We start from the raw sequence: 19,649 nt of genomic DNA, 5'->3' as shown, positions 1-19,649 counted from the left end.
TAAAAAATAAAAAAAAAAAATGTCACTCTCTCTCTCTCTCTCTCTCTCTCTCTCTCTCTCTCTCTCTCTCTCTCTAAATTTTTTGGTGGATTTTTATTTTTTATTTTTCTTGCATCTCTACTTTAGGTTGATAATTTTTTTATATTTTTTAAAACTCTATTTTGGGTTAATGCAATTTAATTTTGCTTTTTAAATTGTTGTTATTGTTTTTATTTATTTTTTATTCTCTTTGATTGTTAAATGTTGTCCTATTGTGTTCTAAAGAATTAAATATAGCATATAAAAATATAATATTATTTTATTACATAACATGATTTGGATAATTTGGTATTTATTCTGTTACATAGCATGATTTTTTAGTGTTAGATGTTAAACTATGAGACTTTACTAATTTTTCTTTATTTTCTAATCCTTTGTGGCAGACAAAGTACTCTTAATAGTTTTATTAGAAGTACTCTATAATGCCATTCATTTAAAGAAAAGCAAAAGTTAACCAAACGAAAATAATCGGATAGGTGACAAATTTTAACTTTTGCAATTTTATTTTAATTATTATTATTTTATAACAATGCATGTATAGAAATTTAATTCTTAGATTTTGCTAATAATTGTTTATTTGATAACATGTTTTGGGTGACCGAAATTATAATTTCTACAAAGAAAATAACCTTAATAGATTATCAAAAACAAAATTTTATCCTAATATTGGTTCAATTAATCATTGTTAAGTTTTATTAATTTTTTTTAGTTTACGTTTTTTTTGGTGTTTTGAATTGTTCCTTTATTACATTTATAGTTGTTCCTATAATAAATAAAAATATAATTACGAAATACATTACTCATTATTAGATTAGTTTAAATTGTAAAAAAAATTTAATAAAACCACCATAAAAATAATTATCACGCGCAACGCGCAAGTTCGCGGCTAGTTTAACAATAAAGATTAAGTGACAAGTTGTAACTGGTTTTTATTTGGATCCACAACTAACATCACTTTTTTCCTACCTTTAACAACTTGCCACATAGATTTTGTTATGAAAGTGTTGTGTCAATAGTACTACTCTTAAAATATTTAATTTTATAAGACAGAAAAAAAAATATTTCAAAATTTTGCTCATTCATTAAAAAAAAAAAAAAAACTTTTTTCCAAGACTTTGGCTTACTTTTCCATTGACAGCAGAAAAAAGTTGGTTTTCCTTGCACTTTTCTTCTTCATCAACAAAAAAGTACACCATTGTTAAAACTAATAGATCTGTATCTATATCTATGATTCTTTCCTCATTCTCTCTATCTTTCTTTTTCCCTTCTATGTTTTCTTAGATTTTCTCTCTATTTGATTAAGTAATTTGATAAATGCTCTATAGATTTCCAAATCCAAAAAGTCTTTTAGTGTTTGCTCCAATTTCAAGAAACTNACTTTGGCTTACTTTTCCATTGACAGCAGAAAAAAGTTGGTTTTCCTTGCACTTTTCTTCTTCATCAACAAAAAAGTACACCATTGTTAAAACTAATAGATCTGTATCTATATCTATGATTCTTTCCTCATTCTCTCTATCTTTCTTTTTCCCTTCTATGTTTTCTTAGATTTTCTCTCTATTTGATTAAGTAATTTGATAAATGCTCTATAGATTTCCAAATCCAAAAAGTCTTTTAGTGTTTGCTCCAATTTCAAGAAACTGACCACATATATGGTTAAGAAGTCATACACTTCAAAAGTTAAAACTTATATCAGTTACTAATTTTTTTTCTTCTTAGCTTCACATTTACCATTAGTCAGTCTCCAAGAGACTGACTACGTGTATTATTAGTTATTCAATTATATTTATTTATGCATTCAATGGTTGTTTTCTTACAGATATTTATATTAAATTATATTTAGAATACTATTTTAGATTATTGTATAATGTATATAATATGGAAGTTGCACATGTAAAAAAAAAAATTAATTTTTTTTATTTGCTCCCATGATAAATTTCTAGCCTCACCACTGCTAACCCCCCTAGAAAAAAATCATGGAGCTGCTACTGGTCATCTGACATAATATTTTTCACAACATTAACATGATTTGTTGTAATTAAATCATATTAATAACACTTAAGTCCATCACTGACATCGCTTTATTTTACACAAATTATAATAAATCATATCAATATTTTTTTAAATAAATTGTTTCTGTAACTTATTAACAAATTTGTGATTTAAAAACTTACTGAGTGAGTTGGATAGGTCGTCTCCGGCCATAATACTGTTTTCCAGAAGCACATGGCCAAGATGTTGAGGTATAATAGGTTTGCTTGTTATTTTCCGTAACAAAACAATATCCCCATGCATATGGGCCATCTAGTGCAATTGGCCACCCTCTTACACAAAAGTGACAAAATGTAATCACCTTTTGCAATTAAAATTAAGTCAATTGTACAAATATTTAGCCAAAAAAAAAAAAAAACGTCTCAATCATACAAAAACTATGGGCCTGATTGTAACCCAAGTCTAAGTCCATTATACTATAGCCCTGATTGTAATGTAATTTTAGAGTTAGTCCACTACAAAAACAATGGGCCTGGTATAATTTTTTGAAGTCACATTTATTTTTATGTATAGTTGTACTTTATACAATCTTACTATTTTTTTAAGTAAAAATAGTTACACTAAACAATAAACATACACTTATTTATTATATGGAAGATATACATTACAATAATGTTAGTGATAAGGTATTTTTCACTTGAAATGGTCTATTAGTTGTAATTGGAATAACATCATTTTTTAATGCATTTACCACTGATATTATTTTTATATTTTATTGGAACTAACCTGTGGTCTCATGAGAATCGCACTGTAGCACAATTGCAAAATTTTTTTTGCAATACTCAGATTTTACAAGTCCAGATGGTGTGGAGTTTTTGGACTTTTATGCTAAATTGAACTAACATATAGCATATGTCATTTTCAATGTGAATGCTCTCATCGATCATCATTGATGGTGTATAATGGATAGAATACGGTTTCTTTGAACAAAAAGATAGACAAAAGTCAACATGCAACAAATTTATAATATAAAAAAAGTACTAGTGGACTAATCCGAACAAATGATCAAATTGCATAAAATTTGGTGACTTGAACGGAATTTCTATGAGGAACTCATGACCATGACTTATGCTACTTTGCCACCAAAAAGGAAGTAAATCCGGAAATTATCCACAAAATGCTATTTATGGTTAAAAAAATTATTATAACTCTCAATTTAAAAGTTAGAATAAGTTTTGGTATGTCTTGAAAGAAATTATTCATTTTTATGGGAAGAATCATTCTTCTCACAAGAGATGTAAACCTTAGTATGAGACCCATGGTATAAGGTCCACACCTTCTGTGAGAGGAGGGAAGACATCTTCCATAAGACTTTTTTTTTTTTTTTCTTGTTTTGTGACAATCTTCTAGAGCTCATAGGATTTGAATTTGTAATTTTCTCAAAGTATATATTTTTGACAATTTTCTTATATTTTAGTCTAATTTTTTGCTTAATGCAAATTAGAGTGTTTTAAAGTCTCTACTCTAGCCACTATGAATACTTTATGTGGCGTTTGGTACGGGGTAATGTTTTAGGATTCCCGGGAATGTTTAAAGATTCCCATGTTTGGTTGCAAATTACGTAAGGGAATCAGATGCCAGCGGAATCTGGATTCCCCCCTTAAACCCCTCTCAGTGGGAATGTGGATTCCCTTTGAAACAGGTGGGAATCCAGATTCCCAAGTTTAAAGGAAATTCTATTTTTTATAAATTGACAATTTTAACCTTTTTTTTTCTTATCATTTAAGCAATTAAGATAAAATATAAAATAAATCATAAATATCTTTTCTCTTGTCTTTATCTTTTCCCGCCAAAACTTTTCTTTTGTCTTTATCTTTTCCCACTAAAACTTTTCTCTTGTCTTTATCTTTTCCCACCAAAACAACATAAATAGGATAGACAACTCTATTAATATATTTTTTAACAAAGTTCTATTTAGATTTTACGTGTGGGAAAAAAAAAAGTTTGAAGAGGATCCTCCATTATTGCCAGGTATTTACTTTTACTTTTGGTTTTGTTTCATTGCTAGAAATATAGATCTGAATTGGTGGCTTCATCTGGTACTTTTTTTTTTTTTTTTAAGATTAATGGCTTTATTTCTAGATTCATATGTTACAGTACATGTCAATAATTTGTATCATATCTAGTGAGTTTGTTATACAATGATACGAAATGCGTAGATTTTTAATTTTTATGCAATGGTGGTGCCATGGTTAAAAAAAATCTTCAGCCTCTTGCTACAGTGCACAGATTATGGCTAGGGATGGCAACGGGTCGGGTTCGGGCCGGGTTTTTTCATACCCAGACCCGACCCGCGGGGCAAGGCCCGTAGCCCGGACCCGGCCCGTTTAGGGTACCGGGTTTTTTCCCGGGGCCCGGACCCGCCCCAGCCGGGCCCCGCGGGCCCCGTTTATGAATTGGGCCCGTTTGGGCCCAACCGAAAAAAAAAAAAAAAAAAAAAAATTTCAGCCCAAATTTTAATTTAAGCCCATCTCTCTCTCTCTCTCTCTCTCTCTCTCTCTCTCTCTCTCTCTCTCTCTCTCTCTCTCTCTCTCTCTCTCTCTCTCTCTGTTTTTACATTCTATAGAATCTCTTTTATAGTGTAAAATAAATGGAAAAAAATCCTAATAGCTTGGACGATAGGCTTGACTTTAAAATCTATAAACTAATCTGATTTGTGATTTTCAATGGGTAAATGACACCATCCTTCCTTTGAGCTAGGGGAAGTGTCATTTATACTACAAACATTTGAGAAGATGTCATTTCAATATACCTCAAAGGAAGCATGGTTTACCTTTTCAACTCCAAGAACTGTTTTTACCTTTTCGTCATAAAATAAAAAGAAATACTCTCTTGGTGGTTGTTCTATAGAAGGAAATCATTTAAACACTTTGTTTGTTGTTATAATCATTCTATGTTAGGAAATATTGTTCTGCAATGAAATATATCATTCTTTTTTTACTTTTCATCTATGAAATTCTGTTAATAATAATTTACTAGTAAATTACAACTATACATGTTGTGATTAGATATGTTGTTGTTGAGGAATTGGCAAGCCTGGGGGCAACCATGCATACATGCTCTCAAAATGAGGCCCAACTTAATGAATGCTTACATTAATGGAAGATGAAGTGATTTCAAGCATTATTGTCAAAACTTGAATCATATCATGAATCAATTTTTTATTTTTCCATATCATATATCATATTGTATATATCGTGTATCGTAAGATACACAAATACTTAATAAAATTTATAAAAATAATTATAGATATACATATATAAAGGGTATATTCATTATAAATTTTGAATATATTCAGATAATGACTAATTTATTCATCACTTATGTAATAATATTTAATAAGCTAACTAAATAAATCAAACTAGTACATGTTTATAACAGACACATTCAAATTGCTTAAATTCAAAAGTGATAATATATTACAAATGAACCAAAAATTATTTTATTTTCATCATATTTATCATATTGGCTAATCAACTCCATCTATGTCAATGCTATCATCACGTTTATCATTTTGCAAATTTATTTTTTTCATTAAAATTTTCTTTATCATCATTAACATTTACTATCTCTTCTTGTTCTTTTTATTTTAATAATTAAAAAAAAAATCTTCTTGGCATTCTAGTTTCTTGAACTTATAACAATGATTAAAAAAATAAAAAATAATTAAATTTTCAATTAATATTTTATTCATAGTATAGAAAATAAATTGGTAAACATTAAAGTGAAGTGTACGCGTGTACTATGTAGTCCAAATTTGTAGAAAAAATAGAGGGGGAAAAAAAAACTTATGAATACATTATTTTATTAGGTTAAATTAAGTAACCTAATAATTTTGTGTTCAAAACAAGTCTATCAACTTATTAGATTCAAATAAAAGTACAAATTTTATCAAAAAAATATATATTATTTTAAAGCATTTGTCTATGTATCGTACAATACATACAATTTTACGATATAATATGATTCATACGATACACATATTATATCGTACGATTCATAAGCACTTATGATACTCCAATATGATACAGAACTTTTTATACATGATACAATATGCATTGTACGATGCATATCACGTATCGTACGATACTAAAAACTATAATTTCAAGTTACTGGTTTAGTTTGAGATGTAGTGTCTCGAACCCAGCAAGAGAAGCAAATGAGCATACTCTCCTCTCTGTATGATTGCAAACTCAACATCCTTGTAAGTCCTCTATTTTCTCCTCATTTTTGTATTTGCATGTCATTTTTGAGCATATCCAGACATTGGTGAAGTGTAAGGGATCATCCTATATTCTAGCACCTAATAAATAGTCAAAATTTTAATAAGGGATTAAGCATTCTGATAGGTCAAAAATGTATTGACCCCTTGTGATGAATTAATTTATTAATTAGCCAAGTTTATTAATTAATCAAATTAACATGCAAATGCGTGGTAGCACAAACAAATCACCAATTAAACTACGTATGCAGCGAAAAATAAATTGACACGGTGATTTGTTTACGAATTGGGAAAACTTACACAGAAAAAACCCCACCGAGTAATTTGAAGGTCACCACTCTCGAGAATCCAGTATTATCACAACAAGCGATTACAAGTAAAGGAATCCCAATACCTTATACCAACCTACAGTTGAACGCTTACCCCAATACCCAATTGGACTTGTTCTGTAATGACAATCTCTCCTTGTAATGCACGGCTCCCAGTACGTGACTAACCAATTGCGTGGATCTCAGTACACAACTTCAATCACCAACTAGAGAAAATTGTTGGCTGCAAAGTTCTTCAGTTCATCACACGATGAAGATCCAGAAGATGCTTGGTCACAAAACCCTATGGTGTACAAACACAGCAACTTCTTCATAAGAAAGATGAATTAGGGCAAATTCTGTCTCTGGTCACAATTTGCTTGAACAAACTTTGCTCAACACTTGTGCAACTTATGTCCACTTTGACGGCCCTTAAAATAATCATTTTATATGTCTAGGGTTGTGAGAAAAGAAAGCTTAAACACATAATCACGGATTGGAATCAAAACAGAATTGAAATTCTGTTTTTCATAAACCTCAACAGATATCTTATCTGTCGAGCTGCTGTCGAGCCACGGGGCTAGAACAACTCTTCAAGCTCGATAGATGACTAGTTGTCGAGCTAGCTGTCGAGCTTTAATGACAGACACTTTTCAGACTTGAATCTTGGACAGACTTGCATGGCTTCAACACTTGATCTTGAAAAAAAGTTTTTTGAAGTATTAAACACATCCTAGATCTACCCTATTACAAGAAAAATGTGTTTTGTCAAAAGATTAGCCAATTACATAAAATAATGACATATGTTCCTAACAAGTGAATCACATATGTCCTAACACATTCAATTGTATACTTAAATCTTTGACTTCCCATTTCATTAAGAAAAGAAATCATTTTTTTTTTTGGAAGATCCATTATGAAACAACTTAATTAATTGATGTATTTGAAAAAACATTTAGCGGAAGCCACTTCTTTTTTGCTTTTGCAGTTAACATTCCATTTATATTTATGTTCACAAAGCTTTTAGTTAGTAGTTACTATAACTTGATCAAGCTAGACATTCCTTTCCCCTACTTGTTTTTTTTTTTTTGGAAGATCCATTATGAAACAACTTAATTAATTGATGTATTTGAAAAAACATTTAGCGGAAGCCACTTCTTTTTTGCTTTTGCAGTTAACATTCCATTTATATTTATGTTCACAAAGCTTTTAGTTAGTAGTTACTATAACTTGATCAAGCTAGACATTCCTTTCCCCTACTTGTCTGGATGGAGGTTGTTCCACTGGACGTTGGCACTTTTGTTTTGTCTGATTTTCCTTGTTGATGAATATAGTTCAGCACATATTTCTTTCTAAAAAAAAAAAAAAAAATGATCAAGCTTTTGTGCCCTTATTAATGTCTGGTTTTAGATGAACAATGTGGGAATCAACATATTAAAACCAACCCCAGAGTACAGAGTTGAAGATTTCTCATTTCTCATGTCTACTAATCTTGAATTTTCTTATCACATGTGGCAACTTGTGTATCCTCCTCTGAAAGTAGTTCTCAATAAAAGAGAAGTTTTAAGGATACTTAAAAGCATTACACGCACTTTGCTATACACACATACCATTCTTCACAATTTCACTCTTTTTGTTTTTCTGTTTCTTTACATTTGCATTTGCTTTCTAACTTATCTATGCATTTATTGGTCTAATTCCATCACTTATTACATATGTCATATGTGATACATCGTTACATTGTGTGAATGAATATATATGGTACACATGCAAGACTATCTTATACTAAAACTTACAACAAAGGAGACATGACGTTAATATAGACCATCACCTAAAAGGCAAAAGAAAGCTATACTAAAGTTCAAATTGTTGAATTCAAAGGAAGAAGAGTCAACAAAAGCAACTCTTCTTCCTTTAGAACTCTATCTCACGTTGTTAGTTTTCTTAACAAATTGTTTGGATGTGAAAGAAAAGCTAACAACATATGCAAAAAGCACATGTAATATACTTTTAACACAAATCCTTATGTAAAGAAAAGCTGACAACATGCAAAAAGCGCATGTGTAATTATATGTACTTTTAACATAAAGACATTTTTAATTAAAAATTAAATATGGACTCTTTGTTTAATTTGGTTAAGTATTTCAAGACATTTCTAATTAAAAAATAAATATTCTTTGTATAATTTGGTTCAATGTTTCAAGACTCTTCATCCCTTACACATACATACACAATTCTTTACATTTTAATTTACCATTTTTAGCTCTTGTGCTTTTACACCTTGTTAGGTTCTAAGACTTAAGGAACTAAATGTATAAGAACTTCAATTTGTAATGTGTTGGCAAACCATGATCAAAACTTAGAGTCTAATTTTAAGCTACTTAAAGTATATTTATTTGTATAGTTGGAATTGAGTGATTGTAGGATTTATTGGACTAAATCTGCAAGGCTCGATCGATTAAAAATTAGACTCTTTCGATCAAACCTCGTGCAAATTATTTTTTCTGCAGAATTTCCAACTTAGCCCAAACTCGGTTTGATGTGTAGGGTTTTATGTTTTATTCCAAGTATAAAAGGAAAAATCCTAGCTATATTTTAGAGGTCTTTTGATGTGCTGTGTGTTAAATCTCTTGTGAGATCTAGAAGTGTTTACCTTCATATACACTTACAGTTATCAAGATCAACATTATGTCAAGAACTTGGTAATCGCTTCAGTTGCTGCATAAAGGATTTAAAGAAGATCTGAAACTTTTACGTGGAATCTCAAAGTCACAAGTGGGAGTACTTGTGGTTGCAGTGGATCAAGGAAAGAAGTAGTTCGTAGACTCAGAGTTGTCACGTGGTCATGGTAGTAAGTTTTCTAGATGAGATAGCAATAGGATATTAATGGTCTAAGTTCTTTTGTAAAAACTTCAATTCTTTCATAGTGAGTCTATTTTACCTTGAGGATGGCTAGGTTAAATCATCCCCAGGTTTTTTACTGGTTTTGTTTTCTTAGGTTATCATATTGTGTGTTTTTTATATTTCTGCATTACTTACATGATATGATTTGATTGTGTTAACCTAGATCTGAATAATTTATCTCAGTAATCACTTAGCTAAATAACTAGGTTAAACATCTTGTGTTTTAAGGGGTCTAAAAGCATACACACCTTTATATATACCTACCTATAACCCTTTATGTCATCCTATTTCAAATACATAAAGACTAAAAATGATGTCATTTACTTTCAATCTTTCGACAATACCTACTTAGCTCTAACATTGTTATCTCATCCAATCCTAATCCGTATGAGTTGGCTATAATCAAGGAAGGGGGGTTGCATTTTATATTGAGTGACAAAGGCAATTACGATTTTGATGTTAAGGTTGAATGTTGTAGATTTGTGGGTTTTGTAAATAATGTGGTTGACTGTGCGTGTTTAGGATGTGTGTTTTGTTTTAGAATTAAGGAGAAAGAGAAAAGACACATTCTATATCAACTTTTATTCTACAATATCCCCAAAGTTGTTTTTTTTTTTTCTCATTACTTCAATTGAATAATTATAATAGATATGTGTGTGCAACTTATATTTATAGCTTTTTAGGATGAACTCACTGCTAATAAAGTTCTATAACAATTATGTTATAATATATATACAACGTTCTCCTAAACCATCTTACATAAAATATTACAACATTATTTGTGCATCATATGGGTAACTTACTAGTTACTCAAATTGATTAATTACTTAAATTATGCAGAGGTCCAATTTAATATGTGATGGATACAACAATATCACAATAATAAAGTGCAATAAAAAATAAATTTGAACACATGATATTACAACGGGAAACCCTAATGTTAAAAACATGGGTGGTTTGAAGCTTATCACTAACTTGAAGAATTCATTATGTAAAATGAAAGTTGTTAAAATGCAAGAATAGACTTATCTTAGAGTTATTACCTACAATAGTAACTTATGTGACAACACGAAAGTCCAACCCAATTGGACTCTTCTATTTCGTGATCTCTTCGGTGCGTGGATATCCAATCTGTTTGTAACTCATCACAACAACTCTATAATGAAATAGTCTTGGTGCGATGTCTTCACAAGAACACTCTAGGTCTTGATCAATGGAAACTGAAGATGCAACTTGGTATAAAAACCTTTGTACAAAGTCATCTTAGTAGTTTTTCCAATATTTACATTGTTCTCTCTTATGTTTTTTTTTTTTTTTTTGAAAGCAAAGCACCTGCTATAAATTCATTACCAAGAGAAAAGAGAATACAACAAAGCCCATAAAAGCATAAGGCTAAAAGAAAAAACTATAAACTTTCTTACTGCCTAACTTGACACAGCAGAGGACATTCTCCCATCCAGACTTGAGAGAACTCATTAAGCCTCGCATACTGAGCCAGCTTGTGAGCAGCCTTGTTGAAGTCTCTTTTCACATGCTTGATCTTCCAACAATTGAAAGAAGTAAGCAGGGTACGAATTCCTTGATAAATATGACCAACACAGCCACCATTTCCAGTTGCTAAGACATGAGTAACTGCTGTTAGAGCATCCGATTCCAATATAACTTGTGATAACTTCAGCTCTTTGGCCAAAAGGAGACCACTTTCCATAGCCAAAGCTTCAACTTCCTCCACCCGATATCGGCCCTGAAGATAATTACAGCAAGCACCTGAAATCTTACCCGCTGCATCCCTTGTAACAACCCCTACACTAGAGTTCTTATGACTTTCCGAAGTAGCACCGTCAACATTGATCTTGAATATACCAGGGGGGGCGGTATCCACTTATCTTCTGACCAAGCCAATTTTTGAGAACAAGCTGCTACAGCACTTTGGAATTGAAGCCTTAGTGTGGAAATATTTTGTATTTCGATCCCCAAGACCTAACCATTGCACCTTAGACCTCTGCTGCCATCTAATTTCCTCACTATCCAATAAATCATTAATCTCCTTCCTTAGTATGTTTATTTCACCACCTAAGCTGCCATCTCTATCTCTGCTCACCAAAGTGGTAAGAGACTCCCTTTTCTCTCGAATCTTCTTCGGAATTCCCCCAAACTCTGTTTTGTTCCATCTAGATAGCTTATCAGCACAGTGTCTCAATCTAGCAGAAATCTCCATAGGAGAATTTAAATTCTGGTAGGCATCCCAGACCCCTTGAATGATTTCTTTGCATTCCGGCCTTCCTGTCCATATAGCCTCAAATTGAAATCTGCACTTAAAGGGAAACTTCTGAACAGCAGCCTCGTCAGTTAAAAGGAGAGCACAATGGTCGAAAGTAGATTCCACTAAATGGTGCACCTTAACATCTTTATAGTGATCGACCCATTCAGGAGTTGTCAGAGCACGATCCAATCTCAGAAACATTCTACTTCCACCCTCTTGCATATTACACCATGTAAATTCAGGGCCAATAAACCCCAAGTCCTTAAACCTACACTGGTGAATAACTTCTCTAAATTCATCCATTTGTTTCTGCGATCTGTGTACCCCACCCAATTTTTCTTCCATTGATACTATTTCATTAAAATCCCCAAAACACAGCCAGGGCAACTGGTACTTTTGGCTGAGACTTCTCAATACATCCCATGCTTCTTTTCTACGATAAGTTTCGGGGTTTCCATAGAATCCCGTAATACGCCACTTGAACCCTGAGTCAGGGTCAATCACCACTGCATCAATAAAATTCCTCGAATAGCTCTGAATATCTACCTTAATATTTCTACTCCATAACAAAACCAACCCTCCACTCCTTCCAATACTAGGGACAGTCAACCCATTTAATAAACCAACTTTAAATTTCAACTTTTCCATCTGATACGTTTTCATTTTTGCTTCCGACAGGAAGACAATTTTGGGCTTCCATCGTTGCACGAGCTCGCGCAACACTCGAACTGACCGGGGGTTCCCAAGCCCCCGGCAGTTCCAACCTAAAGCGATCATTGGTCTAGGCGGTGCTGCTCAGCAGTCACCGCTGTTTTTGTTAAGAAATTTACATCCCCTTCCTGTTTATCAACGCATAACCGTTTCTGGACATTTCCTTCAGTCAACAGTAAAGTTTCATAACAAATCTTTCTTTTGTTACTTACCTCTTGGACTCCTTCAATCTTCACCACCTCTTGGGCTTTCCTTTTTTCTCTCGCAATCCTCTTTATTCTTCTTTTAACTCCTTGGGTGACCACTTGATCTGAATCTTGACTTTGAGTCCGGTCCACAAAGGAGTGCTCTTTAAGTTCTATCCTTGTGGGCTGCATTTCTTCATTTTCTTTTAAATTCGGCCCATACTTAATTTCTCCACTTCTGCCTGCTGTCACTTTGCACCTTGGTGGGCTTAAAATTTCAGCCCCATTTAAAACCGGCCCAACTTGCTCATCACCTACCTGCTGACCAACTTCAGTTACTTCAGTTTCTTCTCGTTCAATCCTGACCCCCTTAGTTCCATTTCCCTTCAGTTCTGCACGTGACCACTGATTCTTCCCACTGTCCGAAGCTTCTGGCAGCCTCATTTCCCACCTATCCAGCTCACCGTGTTCCCTGGGAAAGGACTTGACATGATCGCCCATCTGTTCAGCTTCCATCATGGTGACTGAAACTCCTTCCGCCTCAGCTCCTCCGCCAAGCTCCGCCCCTTGAGAACGTCGACCACCAACCTCCATCCCTGATCCACGTTCTTGCTCCACTGCCATAGCAGCCGAACCTCCTTTCTCTTCCACGGACTGCTACTTTAGTTTCCTTTTTTCATCTCCACCTTTTTTACCTCCACCAGCTTTCAACCATTCACCATATTGTTTGCTTGTTGATTGCTCTAATGAACTAGCTTGACAATGTTTTTCGTCATGACCAAGGATTCCACACTTATAACAGAACATAGGTAATCTTTCATATCTAAAATCCACCCAAAATCTTCCTCCTTCAGCATTCTTTACATAACCTCCTCTACGAAGAGGTTTATCAATCTGCACCTCAACTCTTACCCTTAAAAATTTTGCTTGATCTGCTAGTACAGCTCTCTTATCAACTTCTAAAACTCGTCTAATCTTACTACCAATATCTCTTCCATTTTCATCATTCATATTTTCAAATGGCAGTCCCCAGATCTGTACCCAAAAAGGGGAATGAGAGAAACTTATATTTTTTGCAGTCATACCTTTCCTCCAACGACAAAGAAGGAGAAGGTTATTTTCAAAGTTCCAAGGACCATTCTTTTCAACCCACTCCGATTGACATCTAGACCCAAACTTAAACTGTAAAATATTATTCCCCACTTCCACTATCCTCAAATCCGAGCCCATCTTCCATGCTACCTTCAAAATGTTCTTTAAAGTTCTCAGATTTTGATGACGGTCTGAAAGAAGACGCCCAAATAAACTCAATGAGCACTCTTCAAGAATTTCAGAACTTTTACTGCTATCAATAAATATATCCTCCTCTTCTTCCTTTGTGAGCTTCAAACTACTCAAAATATTCACCACTTCTTGATCCATTTTGCTACCATTTAGCCACCACCGGAGATAACCAGCACGGATCACTAAAGAAAAGGATTAGATCACCAAGAAACCCCTAAAGGACTTTAAGGGAGGGAATTAGCTCTTACTAAGATGAGAGAGAAAGAAAAGCTCTTACTGAAAAGAGAGAAAGTGCTCCTACAGGGGAGAGAGAGAGTGATGGATATAAAGATAAATGCAGCGGAAAATAAGTTTTAAATGGATCTACTTCATTCGATATTGATAACACGTACAAAGTAAATTTCAGAATTAGAGAAATAAGAGATCGTACCTTGAAGCGGTGAATTTCAAAACAAAGATTGAAGCACTTGGGACTACTTTTAATCTTCACTCCAATTCCACTAACGCCCAAGATGTGTGGTCTCTCGATTGGTAACAAAGGGATGACTTGTGAGTGACAAAAACTCACATGCACTCCATTTTTATGATGTTTTTCTCCCATTTTTATTTCTGTACGTTTTTCCCTTTGTATCTAACCAATTTATCTAATTGGGCCGGCCTTTTGGGCCTTACCAATTGGGCTTAAGTGTGTGGCTTGGAGTGGGACCAAAAGGGACCAATAAGACACTAGCTCCAATGGGCCTTGGGCTTTTCTGTCAACTCTTGACAAGTCCAAAGTTACCATTAACTATTTTTAATACCACTATATAAAAATAGTTGCACTCTAGGTCTTATCTATAAATTATATCCCAAGACTTTATTATACATGCAACCCCTTCATAAAATATTCGTAGTAATACAAAGTCATTAATGTAGACTGCCACTTTGTAAATTACTACATCTTAATCCTTGAGTACCCGGTTTAATCCTTTAATGTTATTCATTATATATTTATGAAATCCAATTCCATAAATATATACTTTAGTCTTACTAAAGTGGTTAGGCCTAACTCTTTGAATAACAAACCCATTAAACTTATCTCAAGGGAATATTTTATATCTCCGTTAAGAGACTATGAATTCCATCTTGAGAATACATGTTCCATCAACACTAAATGTGGCTGCCCAACATACTGAGGTTTTGACCATAACTGTAGATCTCACTCCTGATATATCAAAGCAACCTACACCTCATGATCAGGTTCATTATTCTCTCAGGATTAAGAGTTCATGCAAATACAAGTCGTGAGATTTATTATTCATTTGACAGTCTTTAGGAGAATAATAAATCTCACAGCGGTCCAGTTCAATATGTCTTAACTCTTAAAACATATTAACACATCAACTAGAAGTCTCCACTTCCATGATCAAGACAAATCATCGTAGTTGATATGTTATAGTCTTCGCAGATGAAATGCCCAATTTCATCACCGACTACGAACTATAATTCTGAGTTTACAAAGAACTTGTGATTTATATCTTCTGTGACTCTTCACATAAATCACATACTATGCATCTCATGGACTATATGATAATGTCTGAATATTCATGTTACCATTATTTCAGATAATAATAAAACAAATTTATTAAACATAATATTAAGTCATACATAATGTCAAACACAATGTCACACTTAATATTATACATAGCATCTTACAATAGGATTTAAGGGCACCAATCCTAACAATTTCCCACTTGCCCTAAAGACTATTGTGCACTAATCTAACTCCCATTCTTTCCAAATGCGACTCAAAAATCCTTTGAGGCAAAGCTTTAGTAAATGGATCTGCCAGATTGTTTGCACTTTCAATCTTTGCTACCACCACATCTCCACGAGCAACAATATCTCGAATGATATGGTACTTCCTCTCAATGTGCTTTCCTTTCTTGTGATTCCTTGGATCTTTAGATTGTGCAACTGCTCCACTGTTATCACAAAACAATGTGATTGGAACTTGCTCCATTCTTATTACACCAAGGTCAGAAAGGAACTTCTTGAGCCATACAGCTTCCTTTGCTGCTTCACAAGCAGCAACATATTCTGCCTCCATGGTGGAGTCTGCAATACAAGATTGCTTAATACTCCGCCAACTAATGGCTCCACCTCCCAAGGTGAAAACACATCCTGAAGTGGATTTTCTGAAATCTAGATCCGATTGAAAATCTGAATCTGTATAGCCAATAGGTATCAAATCCTCACTTTGGTAAACAAGCATATAATCTCTCGTTCTCCGTAGATACTTGAGAATATGCTTTACAGCTTGCCAATGTTTTGGTCCTGGATTTGATTGATATCGGCTGACCATGCCAACTGAATAGCAGATATCTGGTCTAGTACAAAGCATGGCATACATGAGACTTCCTACTGCAGAAGCATAAGGAACTTGTCTCATCATATCTTCTTCTTCTTGAGTCTTAGGCCTTTGGTCATCAGACAGAGGAACTCCATGTCTGAAAGGAAGCAATCCTTTCTTGGAGTTTTGCATGCTAAACCGTTCTAGAACCTTATCTATATATCCAGCTTGTGATAATCCTAACATCTTATTCTTACGATCTCGCAAAAGCTTGATCCCTAGAATAAAGTTAGCCTCACCTAAGTCCTTCATATCAAATTGGCTTGACAACCAAACCTTTACTGATGACATTACCCCTACATCATTTCCAATGAGTAGAATATCATCAACATAAAGCACTAGGAACATTACTACTTTATCTTGATGTCTTTTGTACACACATGGTTCATCAAGATTTTGTTCAAAACCAAATGTCTTGATTGCTTGATCAAATCTGATGTTCCATGACCTAGATGCTTGCTTAAGTCCATAAATGGACCTTTGCAACTTGCATACCATATGCTCTTGGTTCTTTGCTATGAAACCTTCCGGTTGCATCATATAGATTTCCTCTTCAAGATTGCCATTAAGAAATGCAGTCTTGACATCCATTTGCCAAATCTCATAATCAAAATGAGCAGCAATGGATAAGAGAATTCTGATAGATTTAAGCATTGCTACTGGAGAAAAGGTTTCATCATAATCAATACCTTCTTTTTGTGTATACCCTTTCGCCACTAGCCTTGCTTTAAAGGTTTCAACCTTTCCATCTATCCCTCTCTTCCTCTTGTAAACCCATTTGCAACCAACAGGTTTAATGCCGTTAGGCGCCTTTACAAGATCCCAAACTTGATTGGAATACATGGAATCTAATTCAGATTTCATAGCTTGGACCCAATGATGTGCATCTATATCATTTATAGCTTCATCATATGTGTAGGGATCCGATTCAACCTCTTCTGAGATAGCTTCATAAGTTTCTCCCAAACCTATGAATCTTATAGGAGGCCGAACAATTCTCCCACTACGACGAGGCACCTGAGTACTAGACATGTCATGAGTAGTATCTTGTGGTGTATCTAATACAGCCACATCATCCCTAGTTTCATCTATTGGTTGTTCATTTACAGATTCATTCATTTCAGCCAACACAACTCTACTTCTAGGAGTAAAATTATTCATATAGTCATTTTCCAAGAATTTAGCATTTGTACTAACAAAAACTTTGTTATCTTTATGACTATAGAATAAACCTCCAACAGTTCCTTTTGGATACCCAACAAAGAAAACCACTTCTGTTTTAGACTGTAACTTGTCAGACTTTCCTTTTAACACATGTGCTGGACAACCCCAAATATGGAGATGTCTCATACTAGGCTTACGCCCATTCCACAACTCCACAGGTGTTTTAGGAACAGACTTCGAAGGTACTAAATTCAGAAGATACATTGCTGTGTTTAAGGCATATCCCCAAAAAGAAATAGGTAGAGTTGAATAACTCATCATGGACCTAACCATATCTAAAAGAGTCCTATTCCTTCTTTCTGCTACACCATTTTGTTGTGGAGTTCCAGGTGCAGTCAATTGGGATACAATCCCATTCTTAGTTAAGTAATCCTTAAAATCCCCAAGAAGGTATTCGCCACCACGATCAGATCGAATGGCCTTTATGCGTTTACCTAATTGATTCTCAACTTCAGCCCTAAACTCTTTGAACTTTTCAAAGGTTTCAGACTTCCGTTTCATTAGGTACACATAACCATATCTTGAGTAATCATCAGTGAAAGTAATGAAATACTCATAGCCACCTCTTGCTTGGATTGACATAGGACCACAAACATCAGAATGCACTAGCTCTAGCAAATCTTGGGCTCTTCTACCTTTTGCATTAAAAGGTCGTTTGGTCATTTTACCTTCCAAACAAGATTCACAAACTGGAAATTCATCAAAGTCCATGGGCTCTAAGAGTCCATCTTTGATCAGTCTTTGAATCCTATTTGAATTAATATGACCTAAACGCAAGTGCCAAAGATATGCATCACTAGTAGAAGGAAATTTTCTCTTTAATGATTTTACATGAGAGTCATTATCTAATTCAGAATTATATAATTCATGCTTATCAGGAGTTAAAATATAAAGACCATCCACAATATTGCCAGAACAGATAAACACTTTATCCTTCTTTATTACAACATTGTCTTTCAGGATAACACAATATCCATGTTTACCTAAGTAAGTAGCTGAAATTAAATTCCTACGAACATTAGGTACATACAAACAGTCTTCTAATATTAGAACTCTAGATTCAAAACATAAATTACAAACACCAACAGCTACAACTGGAATCTTGCTCCCATCAGCCAAAGTAAGAAACAACTCCCCTTCTTTAAGCTTTCTGGTCTCCTGGAACCCCTGCAAGGAATTGCAGATATGATTAGTACAACCTGAATCCACACACCAGGAATCCGTGGGATTCTGTACCAAACATATTTCAAGAAGGAATGTATTAATCATACCTTTGTTCTTGGCAGCCTTAAATATTGGACAATTTCTCTTCCAATGTCCTTTCTCACCACAATGGAAACACTTTCCTTTGATCTTCTTTCCTTTGTCAGCAACCCCTAAGGCAATTTGTTTACCCTCTTGTTTGGTGAAGTTCTTCTTCTTCTTCTTCTTACCCTTGCCTTTCGACTTAGGTTGAGAAGTAGAAGCTTCACCAACATTGGCTTCAACATTGGAAGTACCAAGAATGCCTTCTGCCGCTACCAATTCATTCATTAATTCAGACAAGGTATAAATCTTTTTATTCATATTATAGTTAAGTTTGAATTCCTTGAATGATTCTGGTAGCGACTGGTGTATCATATCCACTTGGGATTCTCCATCTATATCGGCACCTAAAACTTCCAATGTATTCAGATTAGAGATCATTGTAAGACAATGCTCTCTCACTGAACTTCCTTCAGCCATTCTGGTATTATAAATTTGCCTCATGGTCTCTTGCCTTGCAGAACGGCCTTGCTCACCAAACATCTCTTTCAGACTTTGCATTATGTCTGAAGCTAGTTCTACATCCTGCATTTGATGCTGTAGAACATTTGAGATAGATGCTAGGATGTAGCACTTGGCCATCTCATTAGATTTCTGCCAACGATCATATCGTTGTTTTACCTCAGGAGGTGCATCTAATGAAGGAAAGCTAGGACATGGTTTAGTAAGAACATACTTATGCTCTTCAGCAGTAAGAACAATGTCCAAATTTCTTTTCCAGTCAACATAGTTGGATCCAGTCAGTTTGTTTTGATTAAGAATA

General features: G+C 34.1%; 1 protein-coding gene and 1 pseudogene across 1 annotated transcript; both read right to left on the bottom strand.

Moving 5' to 3' along the window:
- Window positions 1-2,398, bottom strand: part of LOC136062375 (endochitinase-like) — a 3,823-nt pseudogene extending 1,425 nt beyond the window's left edge.
- A 10,940-nt stretch (window positions 2,399-13,338) lies between these two features.
- LOC111996419 (uncharacterized) lies at window positions 13,339-14,103 on the bottom strand. The gene has a single exon (XM_024028373.2). It carries the CDS (start codon window positions 14,101-14,103, stop codon window positions 13,339-13,341), a length of 765 nt encoding a protein of 254 aa, XP_023884141.2.
- Between the last annotated feature and the right edge of the window lie 5,546 nt (window positions 14,104-19,649).

This window comes from Quercus suber, unplaced genomic scaffold (genome assembly GCF_002906115.3).
Source record: "Quercus suber isolate HL8 unplaced genomic scaffold, Cork oak 2.0 scaffold_408, whole genome shotgun sequence".
Lineage (NCBI taxonomy): Eukaryota > Viridiplantae > Streptophyta > Magnoliopsida > Fagales > Fagaceae > Quercus > Quercus suber.
This window is presented reverse-complemented; position numbering and strand designations above follow the sequence as displayed.